General features: G+C 42.2%; 2 protein-coding genes across 2 annotated transcripts in view; one reads left to right on the top strand and one right to left on the bottom strand.

Annotated features, from left to right (window-relative positions):
- DERL3 (derlin 3) overlaps positions 1-340 on the top strand; it is a 56,216-nt gene extending 55,876 nt beyond the window's left edge. The window contains exon 7 of the mRNA XM_082245987.1: positions 167-340. Coding sequence (XP_082102113.1) covers positions 167-251 — 85 coding nt within the window. The 3' untranslated portion in view covers positions 252-340. The remainder of the gene's footprint in view (positions 1-166) is intronic.
- Positions 341-964: 624 nt separating this feature from the next.
- Positions 965-26,735, bottom strand: part of SMARCB1 (SWI/SNF related BAF chromatin remodeling complex subunit B1) — a 38,670-nt gene continuing 12,899 nt past the window's right edge. The window contains 6 exon segments of the mRNA XM_082252826.1: positions 965-1,105; positions 4,859-4,990; positions 11,533-11,723; positions 12,080-12,246; positions 22,726-22,853; positions 26,155-26,292. Coding sequence (XP_082108952.1) covers positions 1,066-1,105; positions 4,859-4,990; positions 11,533-11,723; positions 12,080-12,246; positions 22,726-22,853; positions 26,155-26,292 — 796 coding nt within the window. The 3' untranslated portion in view covers positions 965-1,065.

Raw genomic sequence — 26,735 nt, 5'->3', positions numbered from 1 at the left:
AGAGAAACTACAAACCACATTCAGAAAAATAGTTACAAATAAAATCATGCTAATACATTTCATTAAACATGACCTAAAGAAAAAAAAAAAAAAAAAAAAAGTTTGCAGTCATTGCATTGTCTAAACAATCAAGTCTTACTCATAGTCTTGTCTCTGTGCTCAACAGAAAGCAAATATTTGATGTGCCATTAACAGATCCCAATGATAATCCACTACCAGATGATTCTGTAAACAGACCGCATCAAGATTAGCCACTTCCAGAGGCCGAGGATTGAGTTATCTACTTACTAAACTCAGGTTTTCAGTATTGAAATATTACGTAATGTAACTTGAAATAATAAAAGCTCTTGTTAAGACACTTGAAATGTTCCATTGCAATAGTAGCAAAATCCTACATACCTTTCAGCTGGTGTTAAAAGCAAATTTTCTTTTAATGTATTAGCAGGAATTCATTGTAATCTCTACTTCAGGGGATAATTCTGTTTTAGTCTTACCTTTCCAAGCAGGTCATTCCCAGGTCAAAAGGCAAGATGATTGATATAAAAACACACACTATCACAGTGCAAAGACAAAACAATGGTATGCGCTATGGAAGCATCAATACATATTAAGCATAAAAAACACTTAAACAAGAAAAGTTATTGAGCATTACTTTTATTTAAAAAGTTGTTTTCTACAAGTGCATGAAGCACCTATACAAATTAAAAATAGAACACAAAAAAGCTTTACATATCACGTACACAGGTATAAAGGAGGGCTTGGGACATCTGTCTCAGGTCTTCCGGTAGTCAGGTAGCACTAATGCTTCACACTCTGTACATGGAAGGAAAGGATGTGAGGGAGTCAAACACAGCAGCACCCAGCTGCTTTCAAAGTGGAATGTGTGGGTCCCCCGCACCTTCTGATTTGGCTCAAGAGGTGCTGTGACCACCCTCCTCTCCTCCACAAATCTTTAGTCTTAGTATTTTTTTTTTCCTTTTTTATTTTTAATTACTTTTTGTTTTTTTATGGGGCGGGGTTCCATCTCCAGGATGTGAACCGCGAGTTTCGTCGGGAGGGGACTGTTTACCAGGCCGGTGCAGTGTTGGCAAGACGTCTCATACGCCTATAGGGAGGAAAAGAGAAGAGGGGCAAGGTAAATGATAAGGAGGTTGTAGCTGTACTCTTAACACTAAGTCAGAGGATCATCTTATGGGGGATTTTTATGTAAAACTCTCCACTGGAAAGAAACATTCTGATCTCATTACCTCAAATTCACTTCCAGCCACACTAATTTAGCAAGTAAAAACAGAAATAGCATATAAACATTTCCTATATCATGATAAAAGTTTAATCTAGAGGTCACTCACTCATTGGCACCAAACCCAGTACTGCCAACAGTGACGCCCGTTAGGCCACAAGTGTGCTTGACAGCTAAAAGAATAGCTAACTGAGCATGTACAATTGTACATACTGTATTCTCCGGTAGAGCTGCACGATTCTGGATAAAATGAGAATCAATTTATTTGCCTAGAATAAAGATCACGATTCTCAGCGTAACCTCTTTTACATTATACAAAAAAAAAAAAAAAAAAATGGGCTAACTTTACGGTTTCCTTTTTAAAAAAAAATTCACTAAAGTGTATCCCAACAAAATGTATGAAGAGAATCAGCGCAAACACAGTGGGACATAAAAGATTGCAAAGATCTCCAGTTTATTCTCTAGGGTCTCTGCTAAAAAAAAAATGTAAAATATAAATATATAATTTTCTAGCACCAAATACTGATTTACTTGTAAGCAACAAGTGAAAGAAAAAGGTTTAGAGCCGGTTCACACTAATCCGACTCAGTCGCCCCGACTTCGGGCGACTTTGAAGTCGCCCGTGCAGCGCGACTTCATCGCGGCTTGCAAACGACTTCTCATAATAGAAGTCAATGCAAGTCGCTCCGACTTTGCCAAAAAATAGTGCAGGAACCTTTTTCTAAGTCGGAGCGACTTGAGTCACTCTGATTAGAACAGTTCCATTGCACAGCACTGGGAGCTACTTGTCAGGGGACTTGGTCGTCTGACAAGTCGGATTAGTGTGAACCGGCTCTTAGTCTTCAAGAGATTAAACTGCCCTCACAGATGGAATTTTATTCCTTTGATCTAAAATAATGAAATTATACATTGTAAAGCATTGTGTTTATAGTTATCTAGCAGCCTTAACAATGTTGATAAACATTTGCTGGAGGCTCTTTTTTTTTTTTGACAGCTGTGAGTGAGCAGAGAACAGCTCTGGATTATGATTATGAGGGGAGGGAGGGAGGGGGGGAAATTGAGATCGCAATTTTTATGATGATTAATCATGCAGCTCTAATCTCCGGCCTAAACTTTGAAAAAAAATATAATCAGTGCTATAGTTTAGGTAGGGTCAGACAAATTAATGAGAAAATTCAAGAGCCAGTTTTAAGGAGCCAGAAAACATGTTTCTGCTGGCTATATAAAAAAGATATAAAAAGGTTAGGTGCCAACTATATTTATTTAGGCACACTGGCTATCAGGACGCTGGGATTTCTCCAGCCCTGGTCCAAAGGATATTAAGATCAACTGCTACAAACAGATAGGGATTATCAATATCTATCCTAAATAGATCTTAACAAACCTAAATATAGTTATGTATTTAGTGAGGGGGGGAGGAATTATATCACATAATACTAGAGTTAAAAGACCCAAAAGATCTATTGTGCAAATATTGGGCTGCTTTGTAATAAAGCAAATTCATTGGTTAAAAAAAAAAAAAAAAAAAAATATATATATCCTGCTGATCATAAGGTACAATATCAAAGATTTAAATGCTTGCACATGCAGACCATTTTGTAAATCAAAATGGCTGCCTTTAAAATAAGGAAAAAAACATCACCTTTGCCAGCGAAAGGTGCTTAAGCTGATAAAATAAAGGCATGGAAAGTTTTGAAAAATGAAAAAAAAAAATAAGATACTAATACTAAAGGTAAATGCAGGTGTCGCTGCAGACTGATTTCCTATGTATGCATCTCCTGCCAGGGGTTAGTCGTTTCCGGAAGTTGACACCATGAAAAATTTGGAATGTATACTAAAATTAAAGTATAAGAAATGATGGTCACAGCAGTTATTTGGCTAAACTGCTTTGAGGGGAAAGGAGTTCAAACTTTTTCATGGCGTATTCCAGAAAAGATGGCGGGATAAGCACAACGTGAACCCTAATTAGAAAAATAGGGCAGCTGGTTTATCTGTTGGGAGGTTAAACAAGAGGAAAGTAGTCTGTGAGGTTTGGTATGTGTAAGGTATGACAAAAAATATTTGTTAATACATTCATGGCCTTGATTTTGGCATATTTTAAAACACAGCTACTAGGCAACTTGTCCTATCCCCTTGTGCTATGCAAGAACCAGACACTGACACAACTGGTCAACACTAGAAGCACCAAACCAGACCACATACACACCAACTTTTCTAAAAAGGCACAATGCAAAAACCAGTAAAATAAAAACATCTTGCAAAGAACATTTAAGTCAATATATAGATATGCTGTAAAGGGTTAAAACATTTTACCTAAGTGCCTAACCTTTCTTTCATTTAACAAGGGTAGAGACATTTTCACTACCGTTATTTGGCAGATTTGAATGCTCGTAAGTACCAACAAACACCACACACAAAATAAACTAGTAACTTACTAGTCTCAGAGTACAGCAATGGCCAAAGGGAGAGCATCAACCCAGCTGATCATGCAATTCCAGCTTACTACTCACAATGCTAATGTTACAAAGAACTTTAGCATCTCAAAATCGTTTACCTGTCGGAGGGGTCAGTACTGTATACAGCACACCATTACTTTTTGTAATCCTGTCCTATCGTACCCAGCAAATCAATGGAGAATTCAAATTCCACTGATTATTTGTTATAAACTGCCCTCACTTCTAAACCACTGATCTGTATATCCATCTGAGGCAATAAGGCCCTTTAGGGGCTCCACAACCAGCATGGGCCAACCTTTCTGAAAAACGAAAAACATTTCCTTACCATCCAAGAAAACATTAACACTGTCACTACCACTGCCATACACTTAAAAGTAAAGCAATCAAAATGGTTACAAGTCTTAATACTGCACATACTTCATAAAGCCACCACCTGCGCTATAATCGGTGGAAATTCACGTTGCATTTAACTGCGGCATGCACCAGTAGAATTATGCTCTACAGGGACTGGCAGAAGTTAAATGATTACATTTAGCATTTAAAAGCAGCAAAACTACCTATAACATGTCACAAGCATATTTTTGGCACCAGTTTAAGTATTGCCTACAATATAAAGAATACTAAAGCTAACAGGAATACAATACACTAAAGGACATAAAAGATTCTGTAGTCGGCATACTTCTGTTACAGGGGCTACTGATTACAGAAACCAGCAATATAGAATATACTGCAGGTCCCACCACCAGATTAGGGGGAGGCAAGAGGGTGTCAGAAAATCTCAATGTGAGACAATGGAATTAGTTTCAATTTGGTAATTTTAAGTGCGTAAGGCGCCAGGGCCAAGTAAGGGCTATCAGGGAATTTCAGCATAAACGGTGCTACTAAGCTAATGGCGAGCACTGGGAGAAATGTCCAATCCCACCAGCTTAAGTCAAACGAAATACCAAACACATCACTTGCAAAGTGTGATAATAATTAAAAGAGGAGCTCCATAGGCTGAAGCACGACAGCACAGACACGGAAAAAGACATCACTTCATAGGCTGGTGCGCAAAAGCTGAAAGGTCTTCCTCGTGGACGCTCTGAGGAAGTGCCACTTTGTTGTCTATATTCTACCCCGACGAGAAGCCCGGAAGGAAAAGCGTATGAAACGACGGTGGCACCTGGTGTTTCTGTCCTGGTCACGGATCTTCTTTTCCATTTCAGCATCTGTGAGGGTCTCGAGAAGAGGGCACCACTGGTCTGCATCACCTGTATTTCGGATGGCAATCTCCACAGTTGGCAAGGGGTTTTCACTGAAATATTAACAAACACGTATTAAGGAGGGATAACAAAGTAATCTTTCATGTTTCCTTCATTGGATCCTTACGACCATTTAAATGAGTTTTCAACTTCATATTTTACACAAGCAGTAACAGGTGCCTAAACATCTACCTATCTGCTAGACCTAAAACTGAACTCTAGGTATGGTTGTTATATGCTAGGATATTTACAATGGTCCAGCTTGCAAGTATGCATATCTCTGTGCCGATACAATCACTGTGGAAGCTGCAAATTACCAATAGTCGCCGCTAAGACCCCGTTCACACTGGGGCGACGCTACTTGCCGGGGCGACCTCACAGGTCGCGGTGCGCAGCTCGCACCGCGACCTCGGAGCGGCCGGCACGGACTTCAAATCATTGAAGTCAATGCAGGTCGCTCCGGGTCGCCCCAAAGAAGCTCCGGACCCTTTTTCTAAGTCGGAGCGACTTGTGTCACTCCTATTAGAACGGGTCCACAGCTTCTCTATGGCAGGCGACCTGTCAGGCAACCAGGTCGCCCCAGTGTGAAGGGGGTCTAATACAATAACATCAGCAATCCTCTAGGTCAAGTGCCAATCAGCTTCCCTTCCGCAGTAACCATGGGGAATCGGGGGGGAATGCTCGCTCAGCACTAGCACCAGTCAGACCTCACCTTGTAATTTTTAAATGACTGGATGAGGTGGCACGGTAGTGCCATTGATGCCCTGCTTTAAGTCAAGTCAGAGAATGCCTTGTATTCACATTAAGAAAAAATATATAAGCTTGTGATTTCCAAGCACAGGACCAGGAAGATTGCTGCCATTATTGTTCTAGTGCTAAATACTACAAGCATTTCCAGTTGCACCTCGATTGCTCAGGTACAAGATATGCATACTTACAATGGTTTAAAGTGGACCAATGTAACTGTGCTATCAAATAGTCATACATAAGAGTTCAGCTTTTAGCACTCATGGTTGTAATGTTAAGGATCACATTTTTAGAAAGGTGGTATTTTCATATGATCTTTGGAGGACAATAGTAGTCATTTTACATGGAACAAGTATGCAGATTCATTTCACTGGCAGCATACTTGCAGATTAATGAGATATCCAGGTATGTATATCAATTGGCAAATGGCAGCTTTCTCCAAGTGCAGGCTTATTTTTTAGTAATAGGACAGCTGGGAGTATATGAAATTTCATCAAAGTGCACAATCTTTAGGGTAAATGTTCACGACTAAAAAACACATGCTTACAGTCATCACACTGACATGTGATAAGCTACTTATGATGCATATCCTGTTTCCAAGTCAACAAGTCATGTAAAAAGATTTAGAGCTTATAATACACAAAAGCACTGATGTGGAAACATGGAGGAGCACACGGCTTACAGCTGTCACCCCTGCCCCATCAAGTGAATATGCCTACAGTGTCACACACAGCCAGATGCTGCAGGCAAGGTTTTCATGCAGCTCAGTGGTAACATTTCACCATTTGGCAAAAAGAAAAAGAAAAAACTATTTAGTTTGGGGATATCCTGTGGCTACGGTTTTTGAAATGCATTTCCAACGTCATGGTCAATAAAAGTATTTCATCCCTCGTAAAGTGGAGATTTTTCCAACAGGTCCATCAGCATGGAACAGGGGGACACCTAAGGTTGCCATCTTACTTTGGACCCACTGAAAGTAAGCTGGGAAGCATTGAGTGTGTAGCGTTCAGGGGGCTTGTTGTCCGCCGATTGCTACATGTCAGGTAAATTTTGCAGTGGTTATGAAGCAAAGCAATGTGCCTGCGACATGTGAACAACCCCATCTGCTGCAAAAAATGTGGTTTAACTGCGCATTTCTGACATCCCCCCCCACCACACGTCTAAATAGAACCTCTTTTTCCTCCTATTTATAGACACTCTGTTCTAGACACACTGTTTTTGAAACCAAACAGTAACAAATATCACAACACTGATATAACACACTTTTGTCCCCATAGTAAGTCTCAGGGGTCACTAAGAGCTTCCCATTTGTCCCTATAGAATCCCTCTGAGGTAGCCTTTTGTCACTACAATCGCTTGTGATAAATACAGGGTTCATACACATTTTCACCAAGAAAATTCCATGACTTTTCCATGACTTCACGTAAATATTCATGACCTAATGTTTCATGAAATGTCTATGTATACATGTTAAATAAGAAGAAAATCCATGTCACACCCTGCATATTTTTACTAAAATAAATGACAATCTTTGTAGTGTACAGTACCTCTGCAGTTAGGGTTTCGTTTCTGGATACAGCATGACTCAAAATGGTCCCTTGTTTTACAGTGGATGAGATGGAAGCACCGCTGCCACAGCTGGGAGCCGGTGTCACTTCAGGTGCACGGGGTTAAAAAGCCAGCGATTGGATTGGAAGCTGTCAAGCACGCAGCTGCAGACTGGTGCTTTGCACCTTTAGCGTGGCTAGACAGCGCTGCCTCTCCCATGTTCGAAATGTCAAACGTTTTACGACAAAAACTGTACATTTAGCGGACATGATACAGGAGAAGGTCAGAGGCTGCGGACATGATACAAGAGGTGGTCAGAGGCTGCGGACATGATACAGGAAGTGGTCAGAGGCTGCGGACATGATACAAGAGAAGGTCAGAGACTGCAGACATGATACAAGAGATGGTCAGAGGCTGCAGACATGATACAGGAGGTGGTCAGAGGCTGCGGACATGATACAGGAGGTGGTCAGAGGCTGCGGACATGATACAGGAGGTGGTCAGAGGCTGCGGACATGATACAGGAGGTGGTCAGAGGCTGCGGACATGATACAGGAGGTGGTCAGAGGCTGCGGACATGATACAGGAGGTGGTCAGAGGCTGCGGACATGATACAGGAGGTGGTCAGAGGCTGCGGACATGATACAGGAGGTGGTCAGAGGCTGCGGACATGATACAGGAGGTGGTCAGAGGCTGCGGACATGATACAGGAGGTAGTCAGAGGCTGCGGACATGATACAGGAGGTAGTCAGAGGCTGCGGACATGATACAGGAGGTAGTCAGAGGCTGCGGACATGATACGGGAGGTAGTCAGAGGCTGCGGACATGATACGGGAGGTAGTCAGAGGCTGCGGACATGATACAGGAGGTAGTCAGAGGCTGCGGACATGATACAAGAGAAGGTCAGAGACTGCAGACATGATAGAAGAGCACAGGGGAAGCAGAGAGGACTGGAGGAGCTGAAGGGCACGGGGGGGGGGGGGGGGGTACTGGAGAGAATTAAGGGGGGGTTTGGAAAGCATTGCAGGGGGGTTGGAAGGCGCGGGGGGGGGGGGGGGAGCATGGAAAACCAGGGGGATGGAGAGCACAGGGGGAGAGGGGGGGGGGGACTGGAGAGCACTGTCTAGGGGGAACTGGAAATCACTGAGGGGGGAAGCCAGGGAGCTGGAGAGCACTGGGGGAGCCAGAAAACATGGGGGGGGGGGGGAGATGAAAAGCACTGTGGGGAGCTGAAGAGCACCGGGGGAGGCTTAAGGACACTGGGGGGACTAAAGAACACGGGGGGGGGGCTAAAGAGCACTGAGGGGGGCCATTTTTACATTCAGCGTATAGCACTGGTACAGGTAGGTGTCCTTCTGGGTCCGCAGTTTGCCCTTACTGTCAGTCACTGCCCAGCAGCAGTAGCAGTCGAAGAGATGACCCAATCAGGCAGCGGGGAGGGCCGGCCGTGGTTTGAATGGAGACACTGTGACTAGCTAGCAGCAGCAGTAACAGCCGGGAGATTATCAACCAATGAGGCAGCGGAAGCGTCGCTGGAGGGCCGGCCGGCCGCATATACGTGATGACGCGGGGGTGCGGTAACCGAAACTGTTACCGCCCCCTTCCGCGTCATCATCACGTTCATGCGGCCGGCCCGCCCTCCAGTGACGCTTCTGCTGCCTCATTGGTTGATAATCTCCCGGCTGTTACTGCTGCTGCTAGCCAGTCACAGTGTCTCCAGGCAAACCACGGCCGGCCCTCCCCGCTGCCTGACTGGGTCATCTCTTCGGCTGCTGCTGGCCAATGACAGCACGCGCATACCGCGGACTCGGATGGGTCATCTCTTCGGCTGCTGCTAGCCAATGACAGCATGCACATACCGCGGACTCGGAAGGACACCAATACAGCGAAATATAAATACAGTATGTGGCAATATAATTATAAAATAATTAAAATAATTATGCATCCGCTCCCCGCTCCTCCACAGTAATTTAATTCCATGACTTTTCCAAAACCTAGTGTGTTTCCTAATTTTCCATGACCTTTCCAGGCCTGGAAAGTGTCATCTAAAAATTCCAAAACGTTTCCAGGATTTCCAGGACCGTATGAACCCTGTAAATATCTGGCAGCGTTCAGGTCAGTGACAGAGTCATAAAACGCTGCCTTACAGCAATTCCAAAGGGGACAATTAGGCAGCATTAGTGATCCTGGCACAGCAACCTTAAGCGGATGTCAGAAAGGCAGTTTATTTGCATTTCTCCCCACTGCTTATATTTTCTCCCTAGGAAATCCATAGTAATTTTCTATGAAAATACTAACCGCCTAGTTTTTCAGCAATTTGTAGCTCTGTCAGCCACTGGTTTCATTACGGCAATGGGACCGTCCGCAACAACTGCTCTTCAAAAACCTCCATGAGCTTAGCTGCTAATCGCTGAAGGAGAGCAATTTATAACAGAGCACACTAACCCAAAGCTGTAGCACTAATTTAGCTTGAAGCAGCAACAAATCACCAGCGAACATGGTGATTAACTTGCTACAAATCGCTGTTAAGCACTTTCATTATCAATCTGTAGCAGTGATTTATCTCTGCTACAAAACTGTTGTAGATCAGCACAGATATGTTATATATATATATATATATATATATATATATATATATATATATATATATATATATATATATATATATATAAATAATTTTTTTTTTCTTACATACATATACAAACTAAACATGTCTCTATATCTAGACACACACACAGCTAAAAATCAAAAAGGTAAATGAAGATTTAATTTATTTATTTATTTTTTTTAATTTGTTCCTTGTTTTTGGTATTGCTGGGAATTGACGTTTCCCTTGAGTTATTTTTCCCCCTTTTAAAGTTTAATAAAAAACTTACTGGAATGTACCCAGCAAAGCCTTATATCCTGCAGAATGTAGAAAACAATATATTTGCATTCCATTTGGACAGTTAAAAGATTTATGGCTTTTTCATACTTACCTAGGTGGATGCAGTATCAGTCCAAAGCTGCATCTTTCCCCTGTTGCCTCTACACAGAGCTGAGCGATCGAACACTGCCGATCACTCGGTTCCGGCAGCTCCCTGAGTAGAGCGCTGCTGTCAGTCAGCAGCTCTCCGCTCTGCTCCCTCCTAACTCACCCGAGCGCTGGGCTGCGAATCGGCCGGCTCAGGCACTCAGCCGAGCCAGGTGTCGGTCTAGGTTTTAAGATTTTACTTCTTTCTGCTTATTAACACAGAAACCGTGCCTTTGCTGCTTTCTATTCTGCAAAGATCATCATTTGAGATAGAACTGTTTTTTAGACTATGCAGCTAATAAAATTTACATGTATGAACTTGTAATCTGATCAAATTAGTTATTTTTTTTTTACAAAAAGCAGTGGAGCTCAAAATTGTTCTATAATGGTTGGAGCCAAAGAGAGCTCTGTCCTCTCTTCTGCTCCAGGCCTTGGATCATGGTAGAGGGACTTGATAAGACCCTGGCCCATTGTGGGAAGGAGCCAGGAGGGCCGGCAGGGGATCCAGGAGAAGGGGGATCAGGGCTTCTCTGTGCTATACCACTGCACAGAGCAGGTAAGTTTGACATGTTTGTCAGTTTACCAGGTAATGGCACACTTTTCATGTTCGTTGTCAAAGAGGGGATTTAAAAAAGGTAATTCCAGCGAAGTACGATTTTATTGCCAATTCTAACCCCATTGTGTACAATATATCATCACATAATAAAACATAAAAGTTATAAGTATCATAGGCAACAATGGAATCACTGTACTTTTAACATCTGTTAAGACTATTTCAGATATTCAGGTGTCAATGTTTACACAGCTAAATAGAGGAGTGGAATCTGTATATTCAATTACAACTGCAAGTAAAGTTTGAATTTGATGTTCTCAAGGATGGGAATCTTGTCTTAAGCAGCAATTTTTAGGAAAACCCTTTCAAACTCCAGCATTGCACAACTATGTCCACTAAAGCCTAACACACGGAACAAATATCGGCCAGTCCAACAGAAGCTGGCCAAATCGACCAGCAAATGACAGAGCGCTGACCGGAGTGTTCTGGGAGGGGGGCCTCCCCCTGTCAGAACACAATAGAACAGCAGGGGGGAATTGCTGTAATAACATTGGATTTTTAGTACAGCGGCTCCGACTGTAGCCGTTTTTTTTTTGGGTTAAAAAAAAAAATTTAAAATAGTGATGTGTGTACTAAGCTTTATTGTGTTACAGTCATCACAGTGTTGGATGCAGCACTCCACCAACTATCTTCCAACAATCTTGAAGTGAATTTTAAAGAACAAATCATCCTACCTGAATGCGTATGTCTTCTGGTGCCAGCTGAGCTGCCCGCGGATGCTGTATGCGATAGTGGTGACAAATTCCCCGCCCAAACCAAGCTCAGAACATAATTTCAGTGCAAACTTCTCTGGTGAATTCTCCTTCTCCGACATGTCCCACTCAAACTGGTCCACCAAAGAAATGTTCCCAACGTGGATATTCAGCTGAGAAAGAACAGAAGGACAAAACCACGAGCCAAAAAGTGAGGCCGCTATTTTCTATTCACCAGCATAAGTAACTCAGAGACAGAGCTGATTGAACACTTATAGGCAGCCTTGTTTATATAGAGCAGAATCTGCAAGTGCCATGCAAAAATGGCATACAGCTTACTTACACACTGAACAACCAAACTGTCACCTTATCAGAGAAGACAAACACTGCATGCTTACAGTTGCTCTAAATGAAGTCCATGCAACACACTGCAAGGGCATGCATTGGGGCCAGCTAGGAATGAATATAAAAAGATAAAAAAATGTTACAATGCTTTGAAAAAACACAAAAGATTTAGTTATCAGGGTACCTTGATAATGACTCTTTGATCGGACTGATCCTCCAGTATGCTGTCAGTGGGATAAGATTCTATCTGCTGACGGATCGCTGAAGCAATAGCCGGGACAAAAGCAAGGGGGTTAAGGTCTAAATCATCACAGAGGATCTCTGCAAACATTTCTGGAGTCATTAACTTCTCTGTTAGAAAAAAAATAAAAAAAAGAGAAATCATATGCACAATAAAATCAAAAAAGTTTTGTTATTTACTAATGCCTGTTCTGTATTCCAGGCAAAAAGTGAAAAAAAAAAATCAGTGAACTACCAATGCTATCTAGCAATTATGGCAAATAAGCTTATCAGAAAGTTTACTTCATTTACCCTAATCTGAGTTCTCCGACAAACTGCAGACAGATTTCAGAAAGCATCTCACAGGATCAAGTTGGAATGGACATTGTTCAGCCCGAGTCGCATACCTTCCTTTCTTCTCCCATGTCTGCTCTTACTGTCCTCGCTTTGGCATTTCTGATCTCATTTACTGTTCCCAATCAGCCTTGGTGGCTCACCTATCCTTTCAGCCTTGTTTAACAGTGCATAGAGCAAGCTTTTGCAAAGTAACTCTAAAGATTTCATCAGGCAGCTCTGATGAGGTTTAAAAAAAAAAAAAAACACACACACACACACACAAAAATGGAAAAAAAAACAAACCTAGTTCCAGTATAGGGATGTTTAACATACAGTGCATCTGGAAAGCATTCACAGCGCTTTACCTCTTTTACACATTGTTATGTTACAGCCTTGTTCCGAAATGGATTAAAATAGTTATTTTCCTCAAAATTCTACAAATACTCCATAATGACAACATGAAAGAAGTTGGTTTGAAATCTTTGCAAAAATTTTTTTTTTTTTAATAAATGGAAAAAAAAAAAAAAAAATCTAATGTACATAAGTATTTACAGCCTTTGCCATTACACTTAAAGTTGAGCTCAGGTGCATCCTGTTTCCACTGATCATTCTTGAGCTGTTTCTACAACTTGATTGGGGTCCTGGGGTAAATTCAATTGATTGGACAGGATTTGGAAAGCCACGCACCTGTCTATATAAAAAGGTCCCACAGTTAACAGTGCATGTCAGAGCACAAATCAAGCCATAAAGTCCAAGGAATGGTCTGCAGACCTCCGAGACAGGATTGTATCGAGGCACAGATCTGGGGAAGGGTACAGAAACATTTCTGCAGCATTGAAGGTCCCAATGAGCACAGTGACCGCCATCATTCGTAAATGGAAGAAGTTTGGAACCACTAGTACTCTTCCTAGAGCGGGCCCCCTGGCCAAAATGAGTGATCGGGGGAGAAAGGCTTTAGTCAGGGAGGTGACCAAGAACCCGATGGTCACTCTGACAGAGCTCCAGAGTTTCTCTGTGGAGAGAAGAACCTTCCAGAAGAACAACCATCTCTGCAGCACTCCACCAATCAGGCCTGTATGGTACAGTGGCCAGACCGAAACCACTCCTCAGTGAAAGGAAAATGACAGCTCGCCTGGTGCTTGCCTAAGGATTCTCAGGCCAAGAAAAAAAAAAAAATGGATTTTTGTACTTACCATAAAATCCTTTTCTCTGAAGTTCATCAACAGATGCAGCTCCATATCTTCTTAGACCATTAGGTTATACTCCTCCCATCAGGAATAGGCACTAGGCAGGAAAAAGCTTTACCATGCCTAAGGGGGCTGTCCCTGCAGGCATAGTCCCACACACTATGCTACAGCCTCTAGTTTCGTTGCAAGCAGTGTTTAGAAGACAAAAACCCCATTTCACTCAGAAGCAGAGGGGCGGGTGCTGCGTCTGTCGAACTTCAGAGAAAATTATTTTACGGCAAGTACAAAAATCCAGTTTTCTCCATCGTTCGACAGATGCAGCTCCATATCTTCTTAAGACCATTGGGATGTCCCAAAGCAGTATTTTCTTCAGGGGTGGGAAGACAACACAAAAAAGAACGTAACTCCCCAAAGGCTAAACGTAGCCAACCAGGTAATATGGAGCTCAACCAGAAACAACTTGAGCTCACCTAGAAAAAAAAAAAAAAAAAAAACATACACGCTCAAAGAGAACAAAAAAAAGATTCTCTTTAAACAGCAGTTTGCAAAACCTTGCGGGCCAAAGGAGGCAAACCGAAGATGCCAACACATCAACTTTGTAGAATCTTGTGAACGTATAAACAGACGACCAAGTCGCCGCCTTGCAAACTTGCATCACTGATGCCTGATGGCGAAAAGCCCAAGAGGCAATCTACGCTCTAGTAGAATGCGCCTTCACTGGTAAAAGGAGGAACCTGATCCTTCAGCGAATAACCCTGAACATCCGTCTGCCTGACCCATCTGCAAATGGTCGCAGCAGATGCAGCCAATCCTTTACGAGGTCCCTCAGTAAGGACAAAAGGAGCATCTGATTTTCTAAAAGACTCAGTGGCCCCTTAGGCAGAAACAAACTAGAGGCTGTAGCAGAGTATGTGGGTTTATGCCTGCAGGGACAGCCCCTATAGGCGTGGTAAAACTTTTCCCATCTAGTGTCCTATTCCTGATGTGAGGAGCATAACCCAATGGTCTAAGAAGATATGGAGCTGCGTCTGTCGACAATAGAGAAATAAAATTCTCTGGTCCGATGAAAGAAAGATTGAATTCTTTGGCCTGAATGACAAACGTCCTGCCTGGAGGAAAACAGGCACCGCTCATCACCTGGTCAATACCATCCCTACAGTGAAGCATGGTGGTGGCAGCATCATGCCATGGGGATGTTTTTGAGCGGAAGGAACTGGGAGACTAGTCAGGATCGAAGGAAAGATGAATGCAGCAATGTACAAACATCATTGATGAAAACCTGCTCCAGAGCGCTCTGAACCTCAGACTGGGGCAAAGCATCATCTTCCAAAGGACAACGACCCTAAGCACACAGCCAATATAATAAAGGAGTGGCTATGGGACAACTCTGAATGTCCCTGAGTGGCCCATCCAGAGCCCTGACTTGAACCCAATTGAATATCTCTGGAGAGATCTGAAAATGGCAGTGCACCAACGCTCCTCATCCAACCTGATAGAGCTGGATAGGTCTTGCAAAGACGAAAGGGAGAAACTGCCCAAAAATAGGTGTGCCAAGCTTGTAGCATCATACTCAAAAGACTTGATGCTGTAATTGGTGCCAAAGGTGCTTCAAAAACTTATGTACATGTGATTTTTGGGCAAAGGTTTTAAAACATATGTACATGTGGTTTTTTATTTTTAATACATTTGCAAAGATTTCAAACAAACTTCTTTCACGTTGTCATTTTGGGGTTAGGTTTGTAGAATTTTGAGGAAAATAATACATTTAAATCAATTTTGGAATAGGGCCGTAACAAAAAAAAAAAAAAGGAAAAAGTGAAGCGTTGCGAATACTTTACGGATGCAGATCCTAATGGGAGTACAGACTTACAATTTAAACAAGTAGTTAAATGCTTCGGCATGAGGTCAATACATTTCAAGTAGTCCTGAAACCTATTAGCAGTGTGTTTAAGTGACAGTCAGAACTTAAATTGTGTTTAACCTCTGCAAACTGGAGCTGAATGGTACATTGAGAGCCAGTTCACACTACTCCGACTTGTCAGGCGACTTGGCTGTGCAATGGAACCATTCTAATCAGAGTGACTCAAGTCGCTCCGACTTAGAAAAAAGGTTCCTGCACTATTTTTTGGCGAAGTCGGAGCGACTTGCATTGACTTATTTTATGAGAAGTCGTTTGCAAGCCACGATAAAGTTGCGCTGCACGGACGACTTCAAAGTCGCCCAAAGTCAGGGCGACTGAGTCGAATTAGTGTACACGGGACGTTAGAAAAAACGTCCTGCAAAGCTATTTCTGACGCCGGGAAAAAGCAGCTGTTAAACGTGCTTTCCGTCATCTGTGACATGAGGGGGTGGGGCCTCCCGATGACATCATCGGGGTCCACACCCCTAATGGCTATATAATAAGCTGCAGAGACCGGCATAATCACCGGAGACGTCGTCGGAGGAGGACCGGAGGAAGAAGAAGAGCCGACAGCAAAAGAGCAGAAGACCGGAGAGGAGAAGAAAAGAAGAGAGGAGCGGACAGCAAAAGAGCAGAAGACCCCGGAGAGGAGAACGCAAGAAGGGCGGACAGCAAAAGAGCAGAAGACCCCAGAAGACAAGAAGAGCAGGATGAAGATTTTTAATAAACTTTCCAAAACGTCTCCTGTCGTTATTTCCATACACTGCCTTTTATGTGGTGAATGAGTAGGGGTACAGTGTACCCCATACCCATTCACATAGGGAGGGGGTCCGGGATCTGGGGGGCCCCCTTGTTAAAGAGGGCTTCCAGATTCCGATGAGCCCCCTGCCCGCAGACCCCCACAACCACCGGCCAGGGTTGTGGGGATGAGGCCCTTGTCCTCATCAACATGGGGGCAAGGTGCTTTGAGGTGGGGGGTGCAGAGCTACCCCTGCCCCAAAGCACCAACACCCCCCCATGTTGAGGGCATGTGGCCTGGTGTGGTCCAGGGGGGGTGGGGCCGCTCGCTCGTCCCCTCCCCTTTCCTGGCCTGCATGCTCGGATAAGGATCTGGTATGGATTTTGGGGGGAACCCCACGCCGTTTTTTCGGCGTAGGGCTACCCTCAAATTCCATACCGGACCCGAAGGGCCTGGTTTGGAACCTGGGGGGAACCCCCACGCAGTTTTTTTCCCATTTTTGGCGTGGAGTTCCCCCTCAAGATTCTCACAGAGCAGGTCGCGCCGCAAGTCGGATCCGACTTGCGGTGCGTCTTCCATTCAAAATCAATAGGCTCCCATAGGGAACCATTGATTTTGAATGGAAGAAAAAAAAAAAAAAAAAAAAACAACGTGGCTGAACGTAGGTTCATCACGTTTAGTCACGTTCGGCCGTGTTTCTGCGTTTGAAACGTCGGGAAACACACGTTCGAACGCAAATAATTGCGTTCTAAAAAAAGTCAGTGAACGCAACTGCCTGCAAATGACTGTAAACGACCATGTGTACATGGACAGATAAGATAACATGCAGCTGCGTTCAGGGGCTTCTGAAAAAAACACCCAACTGCTCCTAAACAGCCATTTCCAGCGTCCCGTGTACATGGACCCTAAAGGTTTAAAACGAAAAATCCAATATTGCCTAAATCTTTCGTAAAAGCTTGCCGTTCAAATTGCCCGTACACGAGTTGAGGCTTTATGAACAAGCTCTTTTACGGTCACTGCTTAATTCCAGGGAGGACTTTGCTCCTTTCCTGTGTCTCTATTCAGCTCCCATCACTCTGCTCCCTTTTACAGTCCCCATTCAGCTTCAATGACTCTCAGCTCCAATGACTCTGTGCCCTTTTAAAGCTCCTATGACTCTGGTCTCTCTGCACATATATGTGGCCCCACTGCACTGAGCTTTTTTTCCACAGTGCAACATATATGCGCATCTGTCTTTGTGCTTGGAGCACGCTGCACAGTGCACTCCCAGACTGGGGTCTCAGCGGGAGCCGCAGTTCCCATATCAATGATCCATACCCGGAACTTCCAGTTCTGGGTCACAAGATCGCTGCGATAGCCTCTGACTGTGAAGCCCACCCGTTTTTCTCTGAGTGGAGAGGAGCGAAACATTGCATTTCTCCCTCTCCTTGCAGAGGAAAAAAAAAAAATAGCTAGATCAAAGTTTTATCTAGGTCAGTGCCAGGGTTAGAGTCAAAAGCAAAAAGGTCAACCTCAGTATCTTCTGGGCAGGATTTTTTTTTTTTTTGTGTGTGTGTTTTAGTTAGGAAAAAAAAAAAAAAAGGTATAATCCACCTGAATGCACAAAATAGGTGTGATAATATGTACAGTTTTACTAACCTATGTCAAAATTGTGCTTAGGCATGAAGGGGTTAAGGTCCTTACTCAGCTCCAGTGACTCTGCTCTCCTTGCAATGCTCATTGGCATTACTCATACAACCTTTTCTAATACATGCTGAACTATTTGTGTGTTTTTATCACTTGCTGAAAAGCTCACCTTTTGTCAAAAATAATGTTGCCTATAATACAATTGCAGTTTTGGCAGAAAGATTTACTAAACACACAAACTTAGCTGGGGGATTACCCCGGGCACATCTTAATTATAAGCATCACCACACTAAGCATATACAATAAAGAAATGACTGGGGACACACTCAGAAAACCCAATAAAAACACATGGTACAGCAGTTTAAGACCAGATTGCAGACTTCTGTAAATGCAGCACATTAAAACAGCCCCGACAATCATGAGAAGTCTGACAATGACAACTACGATCACATCTGTGTCCAGAAAATGAACATTTTTGCTAGTTTAGTCGTAAATACTTTAGAGTAATGTTGCATATTTTTAAGGCAATGTTATGGGAATTTGTTATTAATTTTAATTATTTTTGAATAAAGTATACATTTTTATGACATTTGTGTCAGTTGTGATGTGCCAACAAAGTCCCTTTCTAGCCCTTTTTTTTTTTCTATTCGTAAAGCTTATCTAGAATGACAAATGCGCACAATGATCACTTAATTCCACCAAACTAGTGGATCCCAATTCAACAGTTTAATACATTCATGCAGCCCCTACAACTGTAAACAGTTCCCTAGCAAACTATATAGGTTTGTTCCAGCCTTGCTTCTATTTTATGGATAGCCAGCAGAAATAAAAAACAAAATTAATGTCTAAAGGACTAGGTGCCAGTTCACACTATAGCGATGTCAGACATCGCATGTGATTCACACCGCACTGCTATGCAAATCACATACAATGTCTGTGTGATGCAAATTCAGCCAGATTGTATGGCTAAATTTGCATCGCATTCAGACCAAAGTTGTGCCGGACCCTTTTTTGGTCTGCACCAGAATCAGATCGCATGGGTGTTGTCCGAATATCAGTAGTACTTTTGACTCTGAGGAGGGTTCTCCCTCGAACTGCATCAGCTAAGCATATGTGGACACCATCAGGTCATCAAGCACCATAGGAGTATCCTGGCAGTCCTGGAGGCAATCGGTCCCAATTTTTTTACATGCATGCAATTATGCATTTGAGTACAATGTATACTAATAACAATAATGTGATTTAAACTTATCAATACAGCATAGGTTCGCAACTTTAAAACAGGGAACTGTAGACCCATATGCATACTATGTGATACAGTGAATGTATAACATGCAAAATAATGCTCACATATTTCTAAATATATAAAGAAAAAGGAAAAGTCCAAAAAACAGTGGAAATTGGATGTGAAAAAAAGTTGAAGTCCTTCACCAAAATTCAGTGAATCTTCCTCCACAATGTGTTTGTGCCAAAGACAAGCTATTGCGCTTACCAGATGGAATATAAGATATAGCCTTTCAAAGAATTCCTGAAGGATCCAGATCTAAGACCAGCTCAGATGGGTAACACACAAGTCTCCACACTGTGCAAAACAGGACGCTAGGTACATCCAATTTCCGTGAATTTTGGTGAAGGACTTTAACTTTCTTTCACATCCAATTTCCACAGTTTTTTGGACTTTTCCTTTATTTAGACATGTGAGCATTATTTTGCATGTGGGTCTACAACTCCCTGTTTAAAGTTGTGAACCTATGCTGTATTGATAAGTTTACATCACATTATAATATATATATATAGGTTTTATTAACATACATCACTAGTAGCGCAGCTACATTATTGTTATTTGCATTTTTGGTGTTTCCCACTTCTAGCTGCAGCTTTTCGATTATTTATTTTTGTGTTTAGAGCGGTTATTTTTGTTAATATTACAATGTATACTACCTTTTTGGATTTTAATAAACTTTTTTAGGGGTAATGCACTAGGTTGGCGCGCCCTTCTCTTGTTTTTCAGTGCACTTGGATACCCTTGGTCCTGAGGGGGCAACAAGACCTTAGGTGGTGTGTACAAAGACCACTCCCCTTCTTGCAGCGCAGGAGAGACACTGTTTTGGTGCTTTTAGGAATGTCTGGGGCTTTTACAAACAAAAAGGAGCTTTACGACAGACATTTAATTTTTTTTTTTAACATTGCACTGTTTAATGTCCTCCTCATCTCCCTGCCTGTCTCCAGCACGCACCATACGCGGGGACTAGCAGGGAGGGGCGAGACCTTGAAGTGTGAAGAGCACCGATTGGATGCTTGTCAGAAAAGGGGAGTGTCAGGCTCTCTTAACACTCAGCAGAAGCGCATCTGTTGAGTAAATGAGGCGCAGGCCCCAATGGGGGAGGGAAAACAACAAAACAAAACTATTCCTTCTGATTACCGTCGCACACAAAAGCACTGGAGTGCTTAGTAAAAGCACATTCTGAGCAGCCATGATATTGCTTCAAGTGGTTGCACAGGATGCAGCCGCTCGGCTGTTATTACAAGCAGTGGGGAGGGGACGTTCCCCCCCGTGCCGCCTTCCGCCCGGGTCTCCCGTCCCATCGGGAGACCTAAGTAACCAGCCGGCATGTACACCGTCTTGCCGAAGACCCGAAATCGGCTTTGATCGGGTATCCAATGTAGTAACCCGGAAGCGATGTCATGACATCACTTCCGGTTACTGAAGCCCTAAAGAGCCAGATTTTTTTAAAAATTACAGTATTCAAAACAGCCAAACTTGGTGTATTTAATGCTTTTAAGTGCAGAGGATGGTTTATCCCTCCATAAAGAGTACCTGTCACTACCCATTACTGTCACAAGGGATGTGTACATTCCTTTTGACTGCACTAAAAGTGATAAAAAAAATTAAAAAAAAACACAACATATAAAAGGTGAGGTTGCATTGAGTAAATCGATATCCAACACGTCAAACCTTAAATTTGCTTACACTTGTGGAATGGCGACAAACTCCGGTACCCTAAATTTTCTATAGGCAATGCTTAATATGCCCACTATAGGTCATCAGTTTAGCATTATGGAGATCTGGTGCTAGAATTGTTGCTCTCAGTCTGGCGATCAATGCTTTATGAGTAGGCACCCTGACGCATGCATTTACGTTTGTACGTGCGTATACGTAGGGGGCCTTAAAAACTTTTTTTTTTTTTTTTAACACATATTTTACAATAAAACATTTTTTGTCATGTCTCCCCTGAGCTCCACTGAATAACACGCATTGCAGATCCCATTACATGCATTCCTGGTCTCGATGGGTGGGGGCACTGATAACGGGGACCTGGAAGTGACGTAATATGTCACTTCTGGGTCAGGAACAAGATAGGGAGGAGAACGGACATGTGTAAAGAAAGAAGTGTAACTAATGATTGACTTGCATCTTTGGTGTCTGTTTTAGCTTCACGGAAGCATGCTGCCCACTGAACCAATAAAGTTGGAGATTGACTATACACATACATTATCAATCACTTAAATTGTTTTTATACATTTTTTCAAGAAAAAACAACTGAATTTGTTACTCTATACCAGTTTTGCCATTTCCATGTAGCTATAGTGGATCTGATTTTTAATCCTACAAAAATCAGATCCACTACGGCTGCATTCACATGTCAGCTTATAATCGCGGGCAGAACCGCCGCGGTTCCGCCCACGATTCGGAGATTTATTGCAAATCGCGGGACGCCTAGCGTTGTCCGTTGATTTGCAATAGCCCCCCAAACGCAGAGCGATGTTGCTGCGATTTACGCCCGCCGAATCGCGGCAACATCGCGCAAACAAAATCGCGGGACGCAATACGCTCCAAAAAAGTACAAGAGCTTCTTTGGAGCGTATTGCGTCCCGCGATTTTGTTTGCGCGATTTTGCCGCGATTCGGCGGGCGTAAATCGCGGCAACATCGCTTGGCGTTTGGGGGGCTATTGCAAATCAACGGACAACGCTAGGCGTCCCGCGATTTGCAATAAATCTCCGAATCGCGGGCGGAACCGCGGCGGTTCTGCCCGTGATTATAAGCCGACATGTGAATGCAGCCTACAGCTACGAAGGTGGTCTAAACTGGTATGATGTAGCAAATTCAGTAAAACATTTGGGTGCAACTACATGAATAGTTACATTTTGTGGCTTGCAGAATTTTTTTTATCACTAAAACAAATAATACGTTTTAGCATTATTCCACAAAGAAGAAGTAGGAAATGTATAGTGTAATCTCTAGATTATAATCTATTGCATAACAATCAGACTGCAAGTAACGTATTGCAAAGCAGCTCGATAATTCTGTTGGTTTCTCACATCAAAAAATGTAGTGTGTATGTGCCTGCAGCTTTCTCCATGTTTTTGAATCATTGCTCACAACAGGGATAACAGAACACAAGTTTAGAGAGATGCAATAACTGATACTTGCTTCTGACTGCATTAGGAAATGGGCTGCCTGTAACTTGGTGTTGGTGGAAAGGCAAAAAATTACTTCAAAATGTTTTTGTCTAACAGTCTAAAAAAAGTCCCAAATCCTGTTAATTTAACATGCATGAGCCTTAAAAGTGTTTTTTGTTATGGTCTGAACGAATGGGAGATTTCGGTAAAAATATAAAAGAATTGGAGGCTGAAATAAACAGCATCGGGATCATGGGTGTAGCTGTGGCCATGGTCCCGGTATATCCACCTCAATACGAGGCCGCATATATAAATACGGCGGTATTGAGGTAGTTAAACTATGGATTAATGATAGAAGCACCCAGAGTTATTACTAAAAATTAAATTATAACAATTGAAGACAATTTAGGTCACTTGTACCATTCATGTTCCAGGTAAAGGCATCGCGCAACTTCTGTCCATCTATCTCCATGTCTAATCTGATGGGAACTAGTACTTCAGGCTGAGAAGCATTTTCATGAATAACAGCTGGATCGTGGTCATCAAAACTGTTAATGAGTGAAAAACATCAGTCAGTTCTAAATCAAAATTTCAGCAAAAAGTAGCACAAAGTCAAATTTAACTAGTAAAACAATGTACCTTTCTATTCAAAACACAGAGGAAGGCTCGCTTCATATAGGTTTGATTCCTGGTCTATGTCTCCCCATTGCTACCATTGTTCCAAACACACAGACACACACCTTTTAGTACATTTAGTCCTCTTTTCAAGGATTTTTTGAATACACCAAACAGGCTGTTTAGGAAAGATCGACATGGAGCTGATTTAGATCGGAAAAGCATATCACAAAAATGCAGGGAAAGCAGCTACAACATTTGTAGCTGCGGATTTTAAATTTTTGTTTTCCGGTTGAAAAACCTCCAAGCACATTGTGTTTACTGTTGTGACTTAGAGGAAGATCAGATCACAATTTTAGCAATTTACTGCAGAACACCAGTTAATTTCTAGGGGTTCACATACTTTGCCTTTTTTTCCTCTTGTGAGGCATATTTAAATTTAAAACATGAAAAAAGTGGAATTATTGTATAGAATACAATTTTTATTTTCTGCAGACACTTTATTTACATTATGCAAGATTTCCAAAGCATTATGGGTTAGATAAAAGAGATAGCAGAGCAAATGTTTCCTGAGGCACTGTTTATTTGTGAGTTTAAGGCTGGCCATACATGGATCCGTTTTTTTTTTCAATCAGCCATCCACACAAGCAAGGTGGATGGAGGAATCTTCTCTGTTGTGTTATTGTATTCTGACAGTGGGCACCACTTCGCTGTCAGAATTCACTAATCAGAATTTAGTGCTGATCAAATGGAAGTTTTCCCAACAAGCCAGTTCGGGAGAAGTTGATCATTAGATCAACTTCTATGACATGGGAATTCCCATAGAATGATCGAAATTTGGCTGGTCCCTGCTGAATTTCGATCTATGGATAGCAAAGTTTCATCTTGAGCTACTGAGTCCATTAGCTCTGTATACAAAATGCTTTACATCAAAAGAAGCAAACCAAATGCCTGCAACATGTGAAAAGCATCCTAAACTACAATTGGTGGCTTAAAAGAATGGATAATAACCACTTAAGGACCGGGGCTTTTTCTGACAATTGTTTACCAGTTTAAAAAAAAAAAAAAAAAGAAGAATCTAGAAAATTACTTTGAATCCCCAAACTTTACATACATACACACACACACACACACACACATTTAGCAGACATGAAAAAATGAAAATGCAATTTTTTTTATGTCAGTTTTGCCAGAGGAGTTTTTTTTAAACATGCAAAAAAAAAATATATTCCGATTGTTTTGTATTTGTATAACCACTTAAGCCCCAGCCCTATTTCGGACACTTTTTGTTTACAAGTTAAAATCAGTATTTTTTCCTACAAAACTACTCCCAAACATTATATATATTTTTTTAGCAAAGACTCTGGAGAATAAAATGTCGGTCATTGCAATATTTTTTGTCACGCGGTATTTGCGCAGCGGTCTTTAAAACACAATTTTTTTGGAAAAAATTTGAAAAATCACATTTCACTGCATTTAAAAAATACTAGCCAGTAAAGTTAGCCCATTTTTTTGTATATTGTGAAAGATGATGTCACGCCGAGTAAATAGATACCCAACATGTTAGGGTTTAAAATTGCGCCCCCCCGTGGGATGGCAACAAATTTCGGTCAATAGAGATCTCAATAGGCGACGCTTTAAATTTTTGTAACGGTTACCAGTTTAGAGTTAGAGTGTAGCACTTTTTTTTAAATGATTGCTCACGCTCTGGCGATCGCGGCGATACCTCACATGTGTGGTTCGAACAGCGATTTAATTTGCGGCTCGACTTCCGTATACGTTTTTTTTGTGCGCGAGCCAACGGTGACTGGGAGCCCCGAGCAAAGTCACGGAAGGAGGCGGAAGGGGGGGGGGGGGGTTTGGGACATCCCCCTCCCGCTCACCCGGGTAACGATTGAGCGGCTCCCGAGCCGCATCGGTCATTACCGACGGAAAGCCGACCGTTGGCTCTAAACCACGGTACCGGGATGGTGTCTCTAGCTAGAGGCATCATCCCGGTATGCTACCGCAAAGTTTGCCGACGTAGCCCTACGTCCCTTTGCGGTAAGTGAATAAAGATGATTCTACCCCAAGTAACTAGCTACCAAACATGTAGCATACTCATGGAATGGCGCCAAGCTAAGGTACTTCCATACCATTGTATCTCCATAGGCGATGTTTTAAAGATGTCTACCGGTTACCAGTTTAGCATTACAAAGGAGATCTAGCGCTAGAATTATTGCTCTCATCAGACATTTGTGGCAATACCTCACGTTTGTGGTGAGAACACCGTCTACATATGTGGGCTTGACCTACAAAATGCATTCACTACTGTGTGTGAGCATGAGGGAACAGGGGGCGGTAAAAAAAAAAAAAAAAAAAAATATATTAACAAAATAAAAAAATGTATTTTTATTTACAGCATGACCGGTCCTCTTAAAAGTAAAAGATCAAAAAAACGTTATTTTATCTCTTGCTTTAAGGAAAAAAAAATGTTTATGGCCCAAGAACCGGACGTGATGCCATGATATCGCTCTGGTCCTCCAAAAGGCAAGCTAGCGTCGGATGGATTCCCAGGCTCAGCGATCAGTAATATAAGCCCGGCGACCACCGGGAAATGGCAGGAGAGAGCACCCCTCTCTCACCACTTCTAAAAGTGATCTTACGGCAAATACGCCGCAGGGATCTCTTATCTGAAAGTTCGGTGCCTGTTGGCAAAAAATACTGAGGTTATGGCATCTAGCTGCAGCCATAACCCCGGTATTTAACATCAAACAAATTATGTAATTTTCCCAGTTAGGTGGTTGGCAAGTGGTTAATATGCCAGATAAGAGCAGAAGATCTTCTGGCCACTGTTGAAGAAAGGAAGAAGATTGTAGCCTTCTCACATGGTAAGAAATGAAAATACAGTTTTATGGATTTTTGGGATAGTCTGCTCTTATCTGTCATTGTCTGGGGCGAGGGCGGGCTCTTTCCCAGCCAGTGCTCACAGCACTACACATTCTAGCAGTCTATGCGGCTCACATACATACCATGGGTTCAAAGTGGTTAATATGCATTATTCTATACTCATCTGCCTAAAAGAAAAATATTTTAAATGTTTAAGCCTACCCATCACATATTCTGTTCAAAACCATTCTATAGTCTCATCATTCTAAGGTTTAAGATTAACTAGTACATACCCAGAGATAGAACAGCATTGTATCATTAGAAAGTAAAATCTACAGTGCAATGGCACAGAAGTAAAGTTCTCACCAGAGAGGGAAAGTCCTCTTCTTGTCACGACCCAAACGATTTCTGTTAATAGTAGTCGAACAGGGCACAGCATCTAAGTGATGGGAGCTGTTGGGCAGTGTTGGAACCCACTGGCTGTTTCGCTTTGCTTTTTGTTCCCTAGAAATAAAACAAATAGAATACTTTTTTTTTTTTTCAATAGGAGAATAGATTATATACATTATCTCACAAAAGTGAGTACACCCCTCACATTTTTGTCAATATTTCTTTTACATCTTTTCATGTGAAAACACTGAAGAAATGATACTTTGCTACAATGTAAAGTAGTGAGTGTACAGCTTGTATAACAGTGTAAATTTGCTGTCCCCTCAAAATAACTCAACACACAGCCATTAATGTCTAAACTGCTGGCAACAAAATTGAGTATACCCCTAAGTGAACATGTCTAAATTGGGCTCAATTAGCCATTTTCCCTCCTGGGTGTCATGTGACTCGTTAGTGTTACAAGGTCTCAGGTGTGAATGGGGAGCAGGTGTGTTAAATTTGGTGTTATCGCTCTCACTCTCTCATACTGGTCACCTGAAGTTCAAAATGGCAAAGAA

The sequence above is a fragment of the Pelophylax lessonae genome (assembly GCF_965119305.1).
Source record: "Pelophylax lessonae genome assembly, chromosome: 1".
In the NCBI taxonomy this organism is placed as follows: Eukaryota; Metazoa; Chordata; class Amphibia; order Anura; family Ranidae; genus Pelophylax; species Pelophylax lessonae.
The sequence above is the reverse complement of the archived record's forward strand: the minus strand, read 5'-3'. Positions and strand labels throughout refer to the sequence as shown.